Source organism: Corvus hawaiiensis, chromosome 6 (genome assembly GCF_020740725.1).
Source record: "Corvus hawaiiensis isolate bCorHaw1 chromosome 6, bCorHaw1.pri.cur, whole genome shotgun sequence".
Lineage (NCBI taxonomy): Eukaryota > Metazoa > Chordata > Aves > Passeriformes > Corvidae > Corvus > Corvus hawaiiensis.
Genome location: NC_063218.1, coordinates 24092238 through 24110429, shown reverse-complemented (window position 1 = coordinate 24110429; position 18192 = coordinate 24092238). Strand labels below are relative to the sequence as shown.

The 18192-nt window shown below is 40.5% G+C and overlaps 1 protein-coding gene and 1 long non-coding RNA gene across 6 annotated transcripts in view; one reads left to right on the top strand and one right to left on the bottom strand.

Annotated features, from left to right (window-relative positions):
* LIN52 (lin-52 DREAM MuvB core complex component) overlaps positions 1 to 6106 on the top strand; it is a 41701-nt gene extending 35595 nt beyond the window's left edge. Inside the window, exon 6 of the mRNA XM_048305886.1 lies at positions 3120 to 6106. Within this exon, the coding sequence (XP_048161843.1) occupies positions 3120 to 3175 (56 nt within the window). The 3' untranslated portion in view covers positions 3176 to 6106. The remainder of the gene's footprint in view (positions 1 to 3119) is intronic.
* The window catches only part of LOC125327028, a 54615-nt gene that overhangs the window by 12797 nt on the left and 23626 nt on the right, over positions 1 to 18192 (bottom strand). For 2 of the 5 annotated variants that reach the window (XR_007204115.1, XR_007204117.1), the window contains 4 exons: positions 16234 to 17978; positions 14288 to 14346; positions 6658 to 6838; positions 346 to 4364 (listed from right to left, as the gene is read on the bottom strand). This is a non-coding gene — a long non-coding RNA (uncharacterized LOC125327028). Of the gene's footprint in view, positions 1 to 345; positions 4365 to 6657; positions 6839 to 14287; positions 14347 to 16233; positions 17979 to 18192 lie in introns of those variants that run through there. The other 3 variants (XR_007204113.1, XR_007204114.1, XR_007204116.1) reach the window with 2 other exon arrangements.

The window sequence follows — 18192 nt, the reverse complement described above, 5'->3', positions numbered from 1 at the left end:
CTGCGCAGCCTCTGTAGTGTGTGTTTGCTGGTACAATGAAACCTGTGCTCAAACCTTCTCTTCCCTTGAAGTCCATGGTTTAAACAACCATTGTAAAGAAAAAATCCCTGAGGTTTTCACTATAGTTTTGTCCAACCTTTTAATTAAAAAAATCTACCTCTGTCTACTATTCAAATGGCTTCTGCTGGTCCCTTGGGTAGTTGCTTAAAGCTGGTTTTACCATCTCTCTTAGCCTTCAATCGTATTTGGAATGTGGGTGATGGTTTCTTCATTCACGAGCTCTTCCCTCACTCCAACAAGCTCCATAAGACCCCAGTGGAAATGATATTCCTATTATTAAGAATTCATTTCTCAGCAGCAATACTGAGCAGAGAAGTCAGTTTAATATTAGAGCCTTTTACTGTGCAAAATCCATCAAATCATACTCCAGTGCAGATTAAAGAGAAACAAAGGTGAAGGAATAGCCAAGATGTTTGAACACAGTACCATGTAATAAAAATTTGGCCTGTGTTTACCAGGAATACACTGAACTGTGGTTCTTGGGCAGATAAGGGAAGCAGCTGAAGCAGGGGAGACAAGATTGTTAATGTTGTGGAAACTTGCCCTCAGTTTGGCTGTGATTTTTCTGCCAAATGAGGATGTTTCTTCCCGGCCATTTTCATACATATACAAAGATATAAGATCCTTTTTCTTTCTCAGTTTGGCATCATATCTTTAAAGATAAAGCCCTGGTGCAAGCCTGAGTCTGTGAGGAGACGAGGAATACAGAATAGCAGAAGGCTGTCTCCTGCTCCTAATGGGATTTTGTAGCAGCATGTGCGAGTTTGTTTCAGAAGTCAGAAATGAACAGATGTTGGTATAAATTACCTCTGTGTCTGATGTCTTGCAAATTAAAAGCGCGGTTGGCATCACTAAACAATTTCACCAGGTTGGGGGGGGAGCGGGTGGTGATTATTGTAGCAGGTCGGTAAGAATCTTTAAGCTGCAGCAGAACAGGATAGCAAGGATAAAGGAATGAAGAATAAAATGAGAGGTCTGTGAATTAATCAGAAATGTTAACATCTCCGATGACAAGTGAACAGGCAGGCACGTGCTCTGGAGCAACCTCCAACCCACAGTAATTTCACTCAGCGCACAGAAGGAGTCTATGCTCTGCCTGATTTATAGGGTGCAGCCCTCTTTGGGGGAACAGAATTGACATGCATTCGTATATCTCCTGTATGGGACTTGCACTCTGGAAAACTTTCCACTTTATCAACTACAGTTCAGCTTTGTGCTTCTCTCAGTTAAGAGTGTTTTAAAACCATGCACTATTGTGGCAGCAAGGCAGGGAGGTGTCAAAGAACTCAGTGCTAAGAATCTATTCCAAGCTGAAATTTTAAAAATCTTTCAGCTTTATTTAGTCATGTTCTTTGTGCATAACAACTTAGTTCCTGGCAAAATAGCAATTCACTCTGTTCTTCTGCAGTACCCTCTATCCCTGTGTCACTTCAGCAGCAGTTAAAACATACAAGTTATCTTGGGGCTGGGGAGGTAGAGGTACAAATGAGTACTTTTGTGATAATTCATGCTGTGAATCAGAAGCAGGATCCCAGGTGATATAACTCACAGCTGGAGGCATGAGGCAAATAGTGCAGTGATCTGCTTGAACCTGCAGCCAGTCTGAAGCATGTTCCACTCAGGACAATGGACTTTGCAGCCTACAAGTATCAGTATGTAACAGGTTACATACTTTTACATACAATTAATTGTTTTGCAATTTTACACCTCATGATAAAATTTTGTGTAAACAAATTAGAATGTAATAATTTAAAGAAGAGGCTTTAAAAGACACAAATTCTGACTTTTATGTAAACAATAACAAAATGTCTTTATCTGAGTGCACACTGAGTATTGTAAGCTGAACATTTTTATTATATTTTAGTCCTGTTCTGACAGATAATCAATAATGTCAAAAGAAAACTCAACATCAACAACAAACCCATCTCCAGTTTTTATGCTAATTTTGATTTCTGATGTTTGTCTCAGTAGGAAGTCAGGAATTGAATGGATAAAACAGAAAATTAATTCCTATCTCCTTCTAGACTGTCTTGGAGGCTAGGTGTGGGAAACATGCATGCTTTCAGCATTCCTGTGAATAAAACCCTCCATGTTTTGATGCCTGCCAGTCCAGCACAAAGCTTACACCTTTATTCAAAGGAATTGGAGGGGCACCATTGGGAAGATTGTCTTTCTCCAAGCCTCAGTTGCTAATGGTGGTGTCTTTGATGCATTGTATTGTTATTGCAAGGCACAAATAGTATTAGGGCTGCTCTGCCAGCTTGTGAGCTTATGGATTCTCAAGTCAGAAATGTCTCATGCAGAAAAGTGGCTGTGTAAACCCTGCTGTAGTACAGCTACCAGAGATTGATGGTACCAAGAGTGAGAGAGAGACATATAAGCCTTGCCTTGCCTTGCCGTATTAAACATCAAAGGACTGACAATGCAGAGAGAAAGAGAAGACCAAAGCTCTATAAACTTTACTTAATTACCCTATCCATAGATGAACTGCATTGAAGGAGTATAAACCCCATTATATTACAGCATCCAGGGACTGACACTGCTGCGAGAGAGAAAATGCTGCCTAATTTCTGTTGAAGACCACATCATCCAGGGACCAATAATCTTGAAACGGAGAAAAAAAGAATTCCAGAATCTCTGACAGATTATAACATACAGGAACAATTGTGCTGAGATAGAGTGATGGAGATTTGGATTTCACCATTCAGAGACAGATAGTACAGAGAAAAGGAGGTGCTGCAAGAGCATAATGCAGTAGGAATAGAAAGCATAGATTGTATGTAATGAGACAGCCTGTGGGAATTACTGCTGAGTTTAGAAGATTCCAGACCCTGCCTGCATTTGTAGGATGTCAGGAATTCAAGCTGAAATGCAGTTTTATTTACTTTCCACTTTAATAGATAAAAAATAATTCTTAGTTTTGGTACAAGCACAAATCTAAAGGAATTTCTTTTCCTATGGTTAAATTATGTTATACAGTTATACAAATTATACAGTTGTTTGAGTTTCTTGGCTTTTTAAAAAAATACTGATTTCTTTTTCCTCCGTTGTGATTTCAGCTAGAGAAATGACTCGAGGGAAATTCCTGAACATCCTAGAGAAACCCAAAAAGTAGCTGCATCTAGCGTTTGGATGAAAATACCCCAACCAGGTCATTTTATGTACTGCGGATCCAGATGAAGCCCAGAACATCTAAGAAGAACAAAGCTCTTGCTCTAGACCTTCAGAAGCAAACATCTCCTTTTGCTTCCACAGCTCATCTCTTTATGGGGAAAAACGTACGATATGCACAGGTCACAAGGACTGCAGTTGGTTGCATTGGAATTCAGACTTCATCTGACCATAGGATGTCCAACAGGAGGACTTGACCCTGACATGCTGTGACACAGTTACCTGTTTCAACCAGCAGTTCAAAGTGAAGTCAGTGTCCTTATTCAGCTGCTCTCAGGGGCAGCCTGTTTGAGGTACACAGCAGATCTGACACTGGCCAGTGTCCATCACGAGGCCTTGACCCTTTTGTGTGTCTTTTGTCTTAGATGCATTGATTTCCTGTGTGCAACTCCTGTGCTGAAGGATTTGAGCACAGTTTGGGGTGTGGATTGACCAAGAGCGCCAGTTCAGCAGGAGCATGTGCTTTTAGTGTAGAAGCCAAGTGCAGTCTCTGCATTAGATTCCAGCTGCTCACTGCCTTCAGAGAAGCACGTCTGGTACTCTGAGGAAGACCTCCAGACCTTTGGTATGCCAGGAGCTTCATTTCACTGCTAAGTGGTTCTCTAAGTGAAATTGAAACTAACAGACCACAGGGAGTAAGGCATGTTACTGTGTCCTCAAGGAAGATGTCCTCACAGAAGCTTTGGCCAGTACACAAAGAAACAGCTTTGTCAGCCCTCTGCAATTCTTTGCTTCTTTGCAGAGCTAGAAACTGGAAAGAGTTATAAAGTTGAAAGATGGTAATGTTTTCAGTTATCACTCCAAGAAGTGGCAACAGGATTGTCAGCCACATTGTGAGGATGGTCTGCCTATACAGGATCTCAACATTTCTAGAAATAATGTTTTGTGGTATTTTTAATTGCTTATAAACCAACACTTCCAAATTTTCTTCTCCTACAAAACCAGAATTTTTAAGAGAAAATTCTGTGAGCTGCTCCCTTTCAGCTTCAGCACACTGTTCTTACAGTTTAATGCCTTTTTCTTCTGTTCATACACTTCTACATATTCAGCCCTTGGAAGAAGTATAGAGCATGTTCAGACTTTTTGTTTTATGCAAGAGAATAATGTTTTTCATTCCATCCTCTTTCCTTTTCCTAGAAAACAACATTTTAAGCATTAGTAAGTATGTTCTTTTTTAGGGTACCACATAATGTTGAAACATTAGATGAAGAGCATAGGGGGTTTTCTATTTAGAAATGTTATTTTTACCTTGCAGGCTTTTCAAAACTTGTCATTTCTCAGGCTGTAGTCACATATGAGAGGAGAAATTATTTGGAAATAGTACATGTAACAGGCTCTCCTGACAGCACTGCATTTTTCTGGCTTTGCAGAGAGAGGAGACTCTTTTTGGGTGCATGTGCAATAAGGAGGGGGAGATTTTTTTAATCAAATAGACTTCTGACAATTTTTACTAAATTGTTGGTGACCCTTTGGTTTGCAGTCTGTGGCTTTGGTTATTGCCAGCCAGAATTAGGCTTGTTTTGGACAGCTCCTGTTAACTAAGTAGTTAAACCCCATATCCTGAAAAAGACCCTGCACAAATTTAGGAATATCAGGAGCCTGATTTAAAACTTAACAGAGTTATTTGTGTCCTTCACAGTTTATGCAGGACTGAGCTTAACAGGAACTCCGTCCCTTGAGAAAGAATTAAGACAGATGAATGAGAAGAGAAGCTGAAAGTGGTAGTTCAGGAACAGAAAAAAACCCGATGGTGCAAACTGATGTTGATGCAGCTTTAAGCATTGAATTATACATTTGAAATGCAAATTTAAGTTTGTATACTATATATGTAATATATGTACACGTATGTGACAAAATGGGATACTTCATCTGCACCACCAGGGTGAGTTTGTGCATTTTATAGAGGTTTCTTGGTCCAACACATTAAGGAATTGAGATCTGAAAGGAGGATATAGGAAAATATATGAAAGCCTGTCCTGGAAGTGTATGTGTATTTTCTGATATCTGCAGAATTTTGAACTCTAGGTAGTTTTTAGTAACATATATATGTTAAAAAAAAAAAAAAAAAAGAAGAAAAATCTCCTTTTATCATACACAGTACTTACCTTCTACAAGGCAGCCATTAACATATGCTTCAGAATTGTGGTATTTTTTGGTTTTGTACTTACCATCTGTAGAGATGAGTCAGTGATGTTATTTTTTTATTGGCAATATTTATATGTATTTTTGTGTGTTAGCCAGAGAATTTTTTTCTGTCTGTTATTGCTTTTGGGTTTAATAAAATGCAAATGAAAACCTCAGAGGTTTGCCTGGGTTTCCAAAATAGCCCTCTGAGATGCTAAAGCTTTTGCTTGGCCACTTAGGCAATATTATTTCTCAGGCTCTTCTTCGCTTATCTGCATGCCACCACCTCAGGGTTTGGCCTGTGGATGTTCCATTCCCATCAGTAAATAAATATTTGTCAATATCCAAATGCTGCTAAGGGTTTTCATACCCTTTTGAACTCTATTTTTTCTTTCAATGCTATCCTTCCTGACATCCATGCAGTTATCTATACAGGAAAATCCAAGTGACTTTTTGTTACTGATGGGAATGAAGAGTGTAAAAAAATCAAGATTTGGTAATATTAATCAAGCTGATGCGCTGTTTTATAAAGTGTTTTCATTGGTATATTAGATGTTACTATGAGTTTCTTGGAAGTAAACTCAATATTTATTTGGTTCCTTTTAAATGCCAGTGTTACGTACATTCAGTTATAAAGGCCATTCATTTCAGTCTTGGACTATCAAATGCTTTGCTATCTAATCCAACTGAGAAGAAATTTTTGTTTGTTTTGTTAATTATTATCAAAATAAAAGTCTATGTGCGCTGGCAATTGAATAACGTTATTCCATTTAACTCAGAGTTTTGCCATTACAAAATTACAATTTTGTAACAGTCTTGTAACTCACAGTTCTCAACTTTGCTTCATATTTCCCTCAACAAGACACCTAGAAATGACAGATTAGTGAAAACTGACTAATCCATCTTGGAGGTAGTGTTTGAACCTTATTCTGGTTTTACTGATTTTTATGTTATGTAAAAATGTTAGGTGCTATCACAAGTCAAATCACAAGCCCGTCTTATCTGTAGTCTTCTCTTTGCTTATAAACAGTTGTAGAAGGATAGGGAAGGATATAAACAAAAGGCTTACACAGGGATTTTGTGTTAGGGTAACTTACATAGCATCTAGCAATCTGTTTTATTTGAATCTGGTCCACAGTAGACCCTACCCTCCATAAATTTTTTTTAGTCCCAATTTGTGTGTTCTTCTGACCTGAAAAATGCCCCAGGACAGTGAGTTCCATAATTCAGTTATACAAAGAAAGGTTAAAAATAATAATAAAAAAAAAAGTTAGAGAGGGAAGTTGATTTAAATCTGCTTACCTGATAATTCCATTTTGAACCTTTCATTTCTTTTATTGTAAGGAACAGTTGTTTGAATTTTTTCTTCTTTACTGTCTGTGCACTACTCATGATTTTTCAGCTTCTACTATGGTTTTTGTTCCATGGTTATGTTCACCTTCCTTGTGTTCACAATGTTCAGTTGTCTGTCTTCTATGCCAGCCTGAGTAAACAACAATTTTTCCAAGTCACAATGACAGTGATGCCAACCATTCCATGCTGATGAATGGACACCTGGCAATTCCATCATCAGCCTATGCAGTATGTGAAAAAGGTAAATTTCATCTTGGTCACATCATCTGAAATCCTGGATTCCTGGCCTCCCACAAGTTCAGTAACTTCTCATAAACATTTCTGTAGTACTTCTAAACTAATAGAAATTTTTAGATACATGCAATCAAAAGAAAAAGAAAACTTGCAAATTACTGTTGCAGAAAGTCCACAGTAATGCATACACTCCCCTAGAACCAGCAGTCATTCAAAAACACCAGAGATACAATCTCAAGAGAAGCACTTCAAACATCCTCACATTTGAGTTTCTCCTAAGTAAGAACCTCAAGCAACAAGGATACTTGTAGTAGGGAAATGTGTCACATCTTTGAGTGAACTATCTGAAAACTGCATGCAAACTTGATACAGCATGAAAATAATCCTCACTTCTTAGTGTTGTACTCCCATCTTCATATGCCAGTCTGTACTGACACTTTTGAAGAAGTCATTAAATAATCCTTAGTAGAAGATGATAATTCATTGAAAGACAATTTTCTAGAAGGTTGTCTCTGTATCTTCAGCCCAAAATTTTATAGTTGGACAGAAACTTCCCATGGAGCAACAACTCTGAGCAGATAAAAACAATTAGAAGAACAGATGCAAATGTTGTAAACACATTTCTGTTATCACTATAGCAAAACCTTCCCACCACAGAATACCAAAACCCACATCTACTCCTATGTGCACATCCCAGCATATACATCATCCAGGGTGCCAGATACATCCAGAGGGTATTGCATGTGTGATGCCAAATATGCATTGGCCTGATAAGAGATGCACCTCGATATTTTTAGAAGGCAAGAAAAGAGAAAAAAAAAATCTAAAAAGAGAGACAATGAAAATCAGGGATAAGGAAATGAAGAAGACTGGATCCTTTTGGTTTTACATAATGCTATGATTCTTGGAACACATTATTTCTGCAAGCCAATCTTTACATCGCTGTTTTGAGTTTCTTTCAGGAAATGTGAATGTGAAATGCAATATCCTGAATTCAAATAATTGTGGCCAATCATAAAGTCCACAGAAAGACAGCTAAAAGGTTAAGTAGCCAGAGATCCAGACTGATCCAGTTGCTATAGAGTGTAATCCACATTCAGCATAGAGTATGTGCAACAATGCCAGTTTTATTTAGAGATTGTGCTAGTTTTTCAGCATGGCAGGATCCCTTCACATTTTGACTTCATCATCCACTGAAACTGTCAGTTTTTAGACTTGACCTTTTCCATCGTGTCTCTTTGAGGAGGATGACTGACTCCAGGCAGCTGATGAGTGTACAGAATAGGCGTTTTCTTGTTGGGTTTGTGTGGTTGACCTCTGCCCTGCCTGCTGATTCCTATAGTACAGATCAGTGACCAGTGAAGCCCGAATGCTCCCTGCCTGTCTCTGTTATAGACACCTCAGTAAGGAACAGAAAAGAGGAAGAGGGCTGAGCTTGAAAGCCCTTACTTAATTGCTAGTAGAAAAAATGGGTAATAAGAATGACCTTGCACCTTATTTATTGACCAGATCTCTGTGAGGACAAAGTACTTGCCTTGGTTCTGTATCACTTGAAAGGCTGGCTCTGTGGCCCATAGCTGGTGAGTAGGCATAATAATATAGGGTAATTAAATTTTGTGCTTGTAGACACTTACATGCAAGGGAGGTTTTCCCTTTCAAAAATACCAGGCACCATTTTCTTCATAATCACAGAATTTTAAGCTAATTTTGAAGCAGCAGAAATTTGCCATTTGCTATCTTCCACTTACTACGATAGGCCTAAATGCGGCAGGCTGCTTATGAAAAGGCAGGAAGAGAACTCACCAGCTACATGAGAATGAGGGGCAAGAGACCAGCAGAGTGACCCAAGTGGGCACAGATGCTCTGGCTGCCTGGTTCTGTGGCCTTCAGTTTGTTTTCCTCTCTCTGTATTAAAGTAACTTGTTAGTTATAGCTAATTTTAATTTATTTTTATATAAATATATAGATATGTATGTATATTGATTATCCCAAATTACCTTTCAGGGAAAGCAATGGCACCTTTCTTTCTCTTGTACACTGCATGGATCAGTTTGTCATCCTGTCTCAGGATTTTCCCCCTGCTTTGAGCACTGAAGCCAAATAGCACTTGTAAAAACGGGAGAAATTGCTTCTGTTGAGGCCCGTTGTGGGAGGAATCAAGGTGAGCCCTGATTTGCCGAAGGGATCAGTTTGTAATCAGCTGCACAGGAGTCAAATGGATCTGCAGGCCACGAGTATCCTTAACAGGATCAGCTGTGATATTTTGCTCAATATGAGCTTGTATTCAAAAATTAGGGAAAATGTTTTGCTGAAAAATATTTGGTTGATGGTTTATGCAGAAAGTGTCAGGTTGGAAATTAGAGGGACTATGTGTCTTTCTTTGCCTTGTTTTGATAAGAGAGCTTGAGCTGCAGTCTCCTACCCACCTCACAACTCATGTTTTTAATAATTTTGTGAGAATCTTAGGAAACCTGTCCTGTGAGACCCAGCACGTGTTCCCTTACACGAGAACTGCAATGGTCTTGTTTACACACATGCTCCTTCCCAGCCCGAACTCTGGGGCCGACCCATGGCAGGGCCTCGCTGGAGAAAAGCACATGCCAGGTGCAGTACTTCTCTAAGGGCAGCCCCCAGCAAGCCTTAGCAGAGACTCGAGCCAAATCTTTGCAGTCAGATGTTTGGTTTTGATGGTGCATTTCTGCGTGGAAGCGCAAGTACCTGTGTACCACTGGACATGACAGAGGATAAGACTGGAGTTTAGAGAGCTGAACTCAGGTTTCCACCATGCAGGTGGACAGTGGAGATGGAGAAAGGATGGAGAAGGCCCATGTTCCTAGCAGCATGTGGCTGATGCCCAGCCACCGGCCCCATGCTACATAGCTGAGCCCCAGTGCCTGGATTGCTTTTCTGGCTGTTTCTCCCTGTCCCCCTTCTCCTGCCGGTGCCCGAGAGGCGGCTCCCTGTCCGTCTGTGGCGCAGGGAGTGCTGGCTGCCGCTTGTTAGAAGAATTCCCCCAAGTCAGACCTATGGTACGAGCCGTGTGAAGCGGAAGACAATTAGGGGCTTATTAGTGTCCTGGGGAGACGTGTAACTTGTGTTGCTGGGACTTACCAAAACAGCGAGAGTCTTACCGGCAAGCTCCAGCCGAGAAAAGACTGAGGGATTGTCTCACCTAATTACAGGGAATGGGCCTCTTTGTGTTTGTGATTCGGTACGGTTGTCCGATCGCTTTTCTCTGGCTGCTGGCTCAGGCCGAGCTGGAAGTGTGCTAATTAGAAGAGAAATGGACGTAGTGATCCTGTCAGCTCTCGTTACCGGCGTGGACAAAGCCGAATATTATTCTGAGGCAGTGTTTTGTGAGTGTCCCCCTTCCAGCTCTCATTAAGGGCAAGGTTGGTGGACGGAGAGGGGACTTGACCACATGGGTTGGCTAATGGAGCACAGTTACCGTTACTGTGCTAATTAACGGGCTCAGGAGGCAAATGTTTCTCCAACCAGCAGTCCCAACAGCTGCACCTGGTGCTTCCAAAACCCAACCATCTCACTGGGCAAGCCAGGCAAACACTGTGTGTACAAGCAGAAAGCAGGTTACATATGATGCATCCATCAGCCATCCAAAGGTGCAGAAGAACCAGTAAAATGGTCAACACAGAGATGGAAAGAACATAGTGCTGCAGTAGCAGCACGTCAAGCTCCAGCAATCCCTTCTCCCCAGTGACTCTTCACATAGAGGACAATGTGTCAGCTTCTGCCCCTGGAAAGTGGATAGCAAAGAGAGAGCTAGGAATTGCCAGGACCTCCAGGTGCCATCAAGAAATAAACTTCCTGTGAATTGTTGTGATCATCACAGCTCTTTGCGTGGCCAGGAAGAAGAAAGCTGGAAAGATGAGGTGACATGGAGATGAATCAGACTATCCCTCTCTATGTTGATGATGGGATGCTTATGGTCTGAGGTGAAAAGCAAGATGTACATACATACCAGGATGATTGTTCTGCTCCAAAAGGCAGGTAGGAACATTGAAATGATGCACAAAGGTTAAGGTAGGTGAAGATGATGACCAAAGGAGCCATAGAAAATGCTAAAACCAAAATGTGTACTTTTGTGCCATTAGCCTGAAACTACAGTAAGAGTAAAGAGAGTGACAGCAGAGTGACCTACTACAGAGGGAGTAGAGAGAGACAGAAGACAAAGCAGGAGCCAGAGCAGGTCTGTCGTGTCACAGCAGCTGAGATGGCCTCAGCAGAAGGGAAGACTAGTGTGTGCTGAGGAGGCTCAGTGGAAGTAAGTAGTTTTATTAACTTGTCACACAGACTTTCATTTAAAAATATATGTAGCTGTTTTGTAAACAGAGTAACTTGTACAAGTTAATTGCTGGTTGATGTTTCCAAAGTTAGGGGAATGTATTAGTGATTAAGTCTGATTTGGATGTTACGATCATTCTAAAGGTCCTTTGTATCTTTGGGCTAAATGTAGTAAAACATATAACCATGTCTTAAAGCTTTTAATTTGCTTCCTCTCTTTTAACAGCGTACTCATTGCATGCACTCATGCATGCTTGGGTACTGTTTTCAGACATACTTTATCAAGGGTTAAAGTTGCAAGAGGTTCCCTCTCTAGTTTCTTGGGTTGTCCCTGGTGGTGAACCTGTTTCAGCAGGAGGGTTTGTGTCCTCCCAAGTCTCCAGCAACAGTCTCCTGTCATCTTGGATGGAGATGAACTCTGCCCTGTGCTTGTGCCTCCTTATTTTTTCTGTCTCCAATAGCTGTGAACCAAACAAGGATCCTTTTGCCATGGCAGCATGTACAGTATGTCCAAGCCCTGCACTCCTTCAGAGCTGTAAAAGCCTTTCCCTTTTAACTGGGGTTCATTTCCCACTGGCTGCTGTGATGGCTTGAATCTTAGGAGTCTTGATCTTAGGAGCCTGATCTCCAAAGAGGGCTTGAGAAGTATCTTCTCTGCAAAGAGGTTTATTCTAGAAGGAGGAGATGTATAATCCTCTTACTAAAACCCAGAGAGGAAAGGAGAAAATCTTTATTGCTCCTGCCTTACCTGAGTGAGCTGGCAGCTTTTATGCTGCCTCACGAATAGAAAGAGGCAGAGAGAAATGTCTGAACACAAACTCTACCTGAGCTGAGGCTCAGTGAAACCCACATCTGCACTGCTTTCCAGTGCCACAGCAGAACAATTTCTGAAAAGGAAAAACTACTGCCTGTTACGCTGTGTGGCCACTTGTCTTACAGACCCTTCAGTCTTGCTCTAAGGAGGAGTCACAAATCACTGGCAGAAAACTAATGACCATCACACCCACCTCCATTTTTGTGCTCTGGAAGCTCAGGAGTTGAGTGGCCTCCCTGTGTAAGGGTTGGTGACACTTCCCATGTCAGGCCTTCCTCAAGAGATTGGGCCTTACTGGCAGACACCAGGAGAAAAGACACACTGCTGGTTTTGCCAATTTATTTCTTTGCCCAAGGAAATATTGGTGTCCCTGCTTGTTACACCTCTATTTGACTGGCCTGCCATCTTGCTGTATTAATAATAGCATGTCAAATTTCTGACCTCCAAATGCAGATAAGGATCATCTGAGCATAAAAAAAGTGTTGGTTTTGTGTCCTTGTGAGGATGCCATTCTGATAAACATCCATCATACAGACTAGCAGTACTCAAGAACAATGTGAAGACAGGTGAAAATATGCAGATGGAGGGAAAGGATGCAATGGCTTCTTGTGGCCTTCACTGAGCTCTCCTGGCATTCATGTAACACTCACTAGTTGTACAGTACCTGGCCCATGGGCTGGAGTGGTGTTTGGAGGACATCTCTTCAGCAGTTTGAGTTATCAAGTGCACTACCAAAGTCATTTAATTCATGGTGACCTCACCAAATATCAAAACTATTGTGCTGTGCATCATGGGAACACACAGTGAAGGTCTCTGTCCTCACGTGGTTGTAAGCAGATGAAACAGTAAAAGAGTGGAAGGAGAAAAGGAGACATCAAGATGTAAAGAGGCTTGTTAGAGGTTATCCAGCACAGTTCAAAGCCTGTAACTTCTTAGCCACAGTCGAGTGGCCCTTCCACTACTTCCCATCTGCTTTGTTGTTTCATTAAATAGATGTGGGTTTTAAAGTAAGGAAATAAATAGAAATGCAAATGCCTAAGCAACCAAAAGGCATAAGAAATTTAAATAACAATAAATTACAGTGCAATACCAGACATTTTAATCTCCATTTTAAAGACCTGTAAGAACTATTATATGAATTTAATTTTTAAGTGACTTTATGTAGTGTTAAAGATTTGAGAATTTAAAACTAGAACACTAAAAATGAAGGTTTCTCACAGTGCTGTTAGCTGCACTGTGCACAGTGTGCACATGTATTTAGGAGAAAGCTTTGAGCATTACAGAGATCCTACTAATAATTGTAACATCTTCACTGATGTAGAACATTCTGACCTTGCCGAGCCTTTTACATTTATGCGCAGAGGGTGTAAGTGCTACATTGCAGATTTCATGTAATTCCACACTTGCTCAGTCCAAATGTTTGCCAACAGACCAGGATAGGAAAAATGTAATTTTCCTAATTTTGCCATGTTGAAAATCTTACTATTGCTCTGATGATCTGTGAGTCTGATCCTGCTTTAACACAGAACATTATTAAAATGATCACTGCAGTTCTCTAGGGAGCTTAAAACTGTTTTCTCTAGCAAAAGAGAGATCATTTCTGTTATTCATTTCAATACTTTGGAGAGGGAGGAATTTGCTGCAATAAATATTAGTGTACCCCATTTGTGTATGCATCTGGGTAAGGTTTACAGGAGTTTTACTAACAAGTATCAAAATAGTATTAGCAAGGTTTTTTTGGTGGGAGAAAACTGTGGAAATAAAGTGATATGGAAGACTGAAAGAAAAATACAGGTAAGTGAGAAGAATCAAGGACTTAGAAATAGGAACTTAGAGGACAGGAGACCAAGATAGGTAAAGAAGTACATTTTGAAAAACAGCAAGGCATGGGCAAGAGGCTGGAGCAAATGCAAAGGAGGGGAGGAGGCAGACTGTTATAAATGCAGTATAAGAAGAGAAATAGTGAAAAAATCGAAACATGAGGGAAGCAAATAGGAAGAGGTGGTGGTTTTCAGCAAGAAGGAGGTCAGAGAAAAGCAGAAGTTTCATGAGCAGTGGCACCAGCCAAGGAAGTGTGGTTTTCCTTGTGGATGTGTCTCTCAAGACTGCATCATGTGTGCATTCTCTGATGCCTTACAGGAGATAACGCTCACACTTCAGTGAGGGCAGTCACTGGATTTCTTTCTTAGCCAATTAATGTAATAAAATGTACAGAAAAGTACTACCTACCTGAAAGTTCTCTGGAATTGGCCTACAGGTTCAAAAGTCATTGGGACACTCACGTACACCTGTGGATGGATGCTAAGATTAGATGATTAATAGCTGGAATTGCAAATGGACAGAGTGAGTGATAGAGAATGGGAAAACATTAGGAAAATGGGGATTTATGTCTGCTATTAATGCATTTAATTTGCTTTATAGCCATTTCCTTTCATGGTTTTACAATTTCTAAAAAATGAACAAGGATCTGTTTAAAGGCTTCCTCCCAAATCAGGCTGACCTCACTCTGTCCATACTGGTTGTTTCTGGGGAGAAAAATCTCTTAGAGCGGTTTTGTCTCCAGCATGCAGTAAGAGAGATTCCAGGAGCTGCCCTCCCAGCTACACCATCAAAACCTGCCTGGGACCTCACTGAAGGCATATGTGGGAAGAAGATACTCCAAAAGCCTTCTGGTCTTTCCACACTGGGGTGAATTGCAGCTCTATTACTGAAACACACAGCTAATTCCTATCTCATTGGTTCCTGCTGCAGTTATTCTCATCTGATGTTTTCTAGGGACCTCCTCATGACTATATACTGTGGGTTGGACAATACTTGTATTTTTACAGGGATGCCATTTTATTTTCAGCTGGTCTATCCCTCATGTCCTTCCATATTTCACTCTCTTAACAAAATTTCCTGATTTTCAGGTAGAAGGTGTCATGTCAAGAGGTGTTAAATAGGACAGAGCTGACTGCTGATCTCTGGGAGGGAGATCTCTCCATCTAACACAATACCTTTTAATGCATCATTATCCTTTATTTGTGGGTCTCCAGCCAATTTTTCAGTCCATCTAGTGGTGTAGCCAAACCCATTTGCATTAATTTTGAGTAGGATTTATGTATCAAATCTTTACTAAAATCCAAATGTATCAAATCCATCATGTTCCCATCATCCACTAATTTTGTAATTCTATTTTAAAAAGCAGTCAGGTTTCTCCGGCACAATTTGTTCTTTAGAAATTCCTAGTATCTATGCTTGTTTTCTTATCTCTAGGTGGTTAGTAATTTTTTCCCCTTTTTAAAAATTCTATTATTTTACTGGAATAAATTCTATTATTTTACAGGAATAGCTATTCCTGGGAACTACAAATTTGCTTCTTTTTGTCTTGTTTTAATGATCAATAGCACAATTGCTTTTATTTAGGCAGCTTCCTAGTTTTTGTAACTTAACAAAATTATTGTCCATGACAAAAAAGTAACATTCGTCATTTTCCTTGCAGCAAGTGGATAGATGTCTCTTTTGTCCTGAAAACTTGAGTGTACAGGCAGGGTGTTACATAGCTGATGAGCCAAATGTGCTGTCAGTGAAACAAACGTGTGGAAATCATTGACTTCTTAAGCGAATCCAGTCAGGCTTTTTGCCTGGTAATATCCATTCTGGTCAATTGTTATTGCCTACTGAAGAAGTATCAGGAGGGCATTTGTACATGATTTTATTATAATGTTCATAAAAGTCTTAAACTAAGATGAAATAAAAACAGCATCCAAATAAGCTACATACATATTTGGATACATATGTAAGCTATAAGTATTATTGAGGGAAGCTAACAAAAAGAACACTGTATTATCAGAGCAGTAAATTAATCTTGGCTCAGCATTGGACTGAAGATTGGTCATCAAAATAGTGCCTAAATAGTCAGCCCCTATAAATTCTGAGAAGCTGTCCTACCACACTGGTTATAAATCCCAGCTTGGAGCTATACCAAGTAAACAGAGTCTGTACTTTCAAGGTCTGAGTATCTGATGTCTTCTAATGTCTAGCACTTACACAACTTCAAAACACCTTTAGGTGGGAGAAGGTATGGATAGATGCTCAGAATCAGCTGTCCCTGTACTTCTTCCCTCAGAGTCACTTCTCCAGCTCTGCAGGAGGTTCTGTCAGTGCCTTAGTCAGAAGACAGTGCAGGGGCAAACCTTTTGCTGCTTGTGCCTGATTTGTGCTGTTGGACAGCCCTTCATCCAATACCCCCATGCCAGTCCCACATTTGCCAAAGTGCCCTCTTCACTCCAGACTTCCGGTCCTTACTTGGATGTACAGAGAGATGGATTCTAGGAAGGAGGAATTCACTTGGTGTCTTACTCTTTTCAAGGTGACCAACAGCTGTGGGGCACTCCACGAGAGTAATACTCCTGGAGACTTGCTGATCTAATAACAGAAAGGTTTCCTTCTCTTTCATTCTTGTGATTCACACTGCCTTGCAGCATCTTCAAACAAATTAGATATAAGATCCCCCTTGGGACTCTTCAGTTTAATTCAAACAAGTTTGCAACAGATCAGCACTGCTTGGCATGAACATAGTGTAACATAAGCTAAATGTTCAAAAATATTCTTTATTTTCTAGAGCATGGAAACTGATGGCTTCTGGTTCTCTCACCTCAAAATGTTAAAATGCAGGACACATAAGGTGGTTTGTTCTTATTTGGGTCAGTCAAATGTCTTGAAAAATTCCAGCATTTAATGGAAAATTTAATATAAAATTCCTACGGAAACAACAGGAGCAATACTAGCACAGAGGTCGGTCATTCAACATTTATTCATCAGCAAAATAAAAATACACTTGAGCTAATGATAAATTTCACAATTGCTATTTCTTCTGCTAACCTAAAATGAGATAAATGTTCTTTTTTTTCTGGCAAACAAGATAATTACAGTAACCCTCCTACTCCTGAGCAAGGCAATCGATGAGGCAGCTTCTCTTCTGAAACCCAGATACTGATAGAGAAGAGTTACTTAACAGCTCTTTAAGGTGAAAGATGTTTGAAATTATATAAAAAGTCTGTGCACCTGCGTACACTCTTCTGCTAACCAGCTTCTCAGGCACATGAGGTTAAGCATGTGAATCAGAAACCTGTGCATCATGTACTGCATTTGGGTTGGAACTGTAGAATTTTGATCCCGAGGTCTCATTTAAGTTTAAATACAAGCTGGTTTTCTGGTGACTGGGAGCTATGTTACTTACATAGGCAGCACCAGAAAAATAACTTTCCTTGAACTTCAGAACTGGGAGGTTGACCTGCTTGGTGTAACCAAGGCCTATGGATATTTGTTAAGTTTTGAAGCTGTTTAGCAGGATCTTGACCTAAAATTCAGCCTTCTAATTGCTTTGGGAGAGTTGTCACCCAGCCTTGCAGAGTAGGTGCCAGTATAGAGATGTACAAACACGGGCATATACATAGTAGTTATGACATGGATTTTAAAGCAACATTTCATCAAGCTTCTGTTGTTGGCATCATAACCTTGAGCTACTTCACACAGGCTCCGTGTATGTGGAAAAAAAATTGTTTCTGGAGCCAGACTCAATAGAAAGAGCTTATTTTTAAACCTCTCCCTCCATATGTTGCAGAAAAAAATCTTAGGTAAGAAAAAGAACTGGAAACATTTCAGAAAACTCAGGCCTAAGAAGCTCTTCCTCCAGCCATTCCCACTCCTCAGGCTCAGAGTAGTCCTCTCAGGCTGTTGTATTATCTCATGCTGCAGAGATACCCAAATTAAATGGAGACATTGGAGAATCAGCAGGTAGCTCTTTTAGAAGTCACTGATTATAGATGGTGGTCTGGACAGGTTCAGACACAGCTTCAGCTGCAAAGGCAGTTGTGAGGTAGGCCTTTGTGGCTGGACATGTTGTGCAGGGATGTTAGTGCTGAACAACCGCTTGTATCTGCCAAATCGAACAAGAACAGATGTAGTCAAGAAAATCTTAGTGGTTTAGATCTAGCGCTCTTCCTCCTGAAATGGCCTGAGCTATGTCCAAAGAGGAGAGCAATGGAAAGGGTATCAAAGAAAGAACAAGCCATGTTGCCATCTGAGCACAGTTCTCATCCAGTGACACAAGTGACTGCTTCACACAATGGCTGATGCAGCATCTTGTGCTG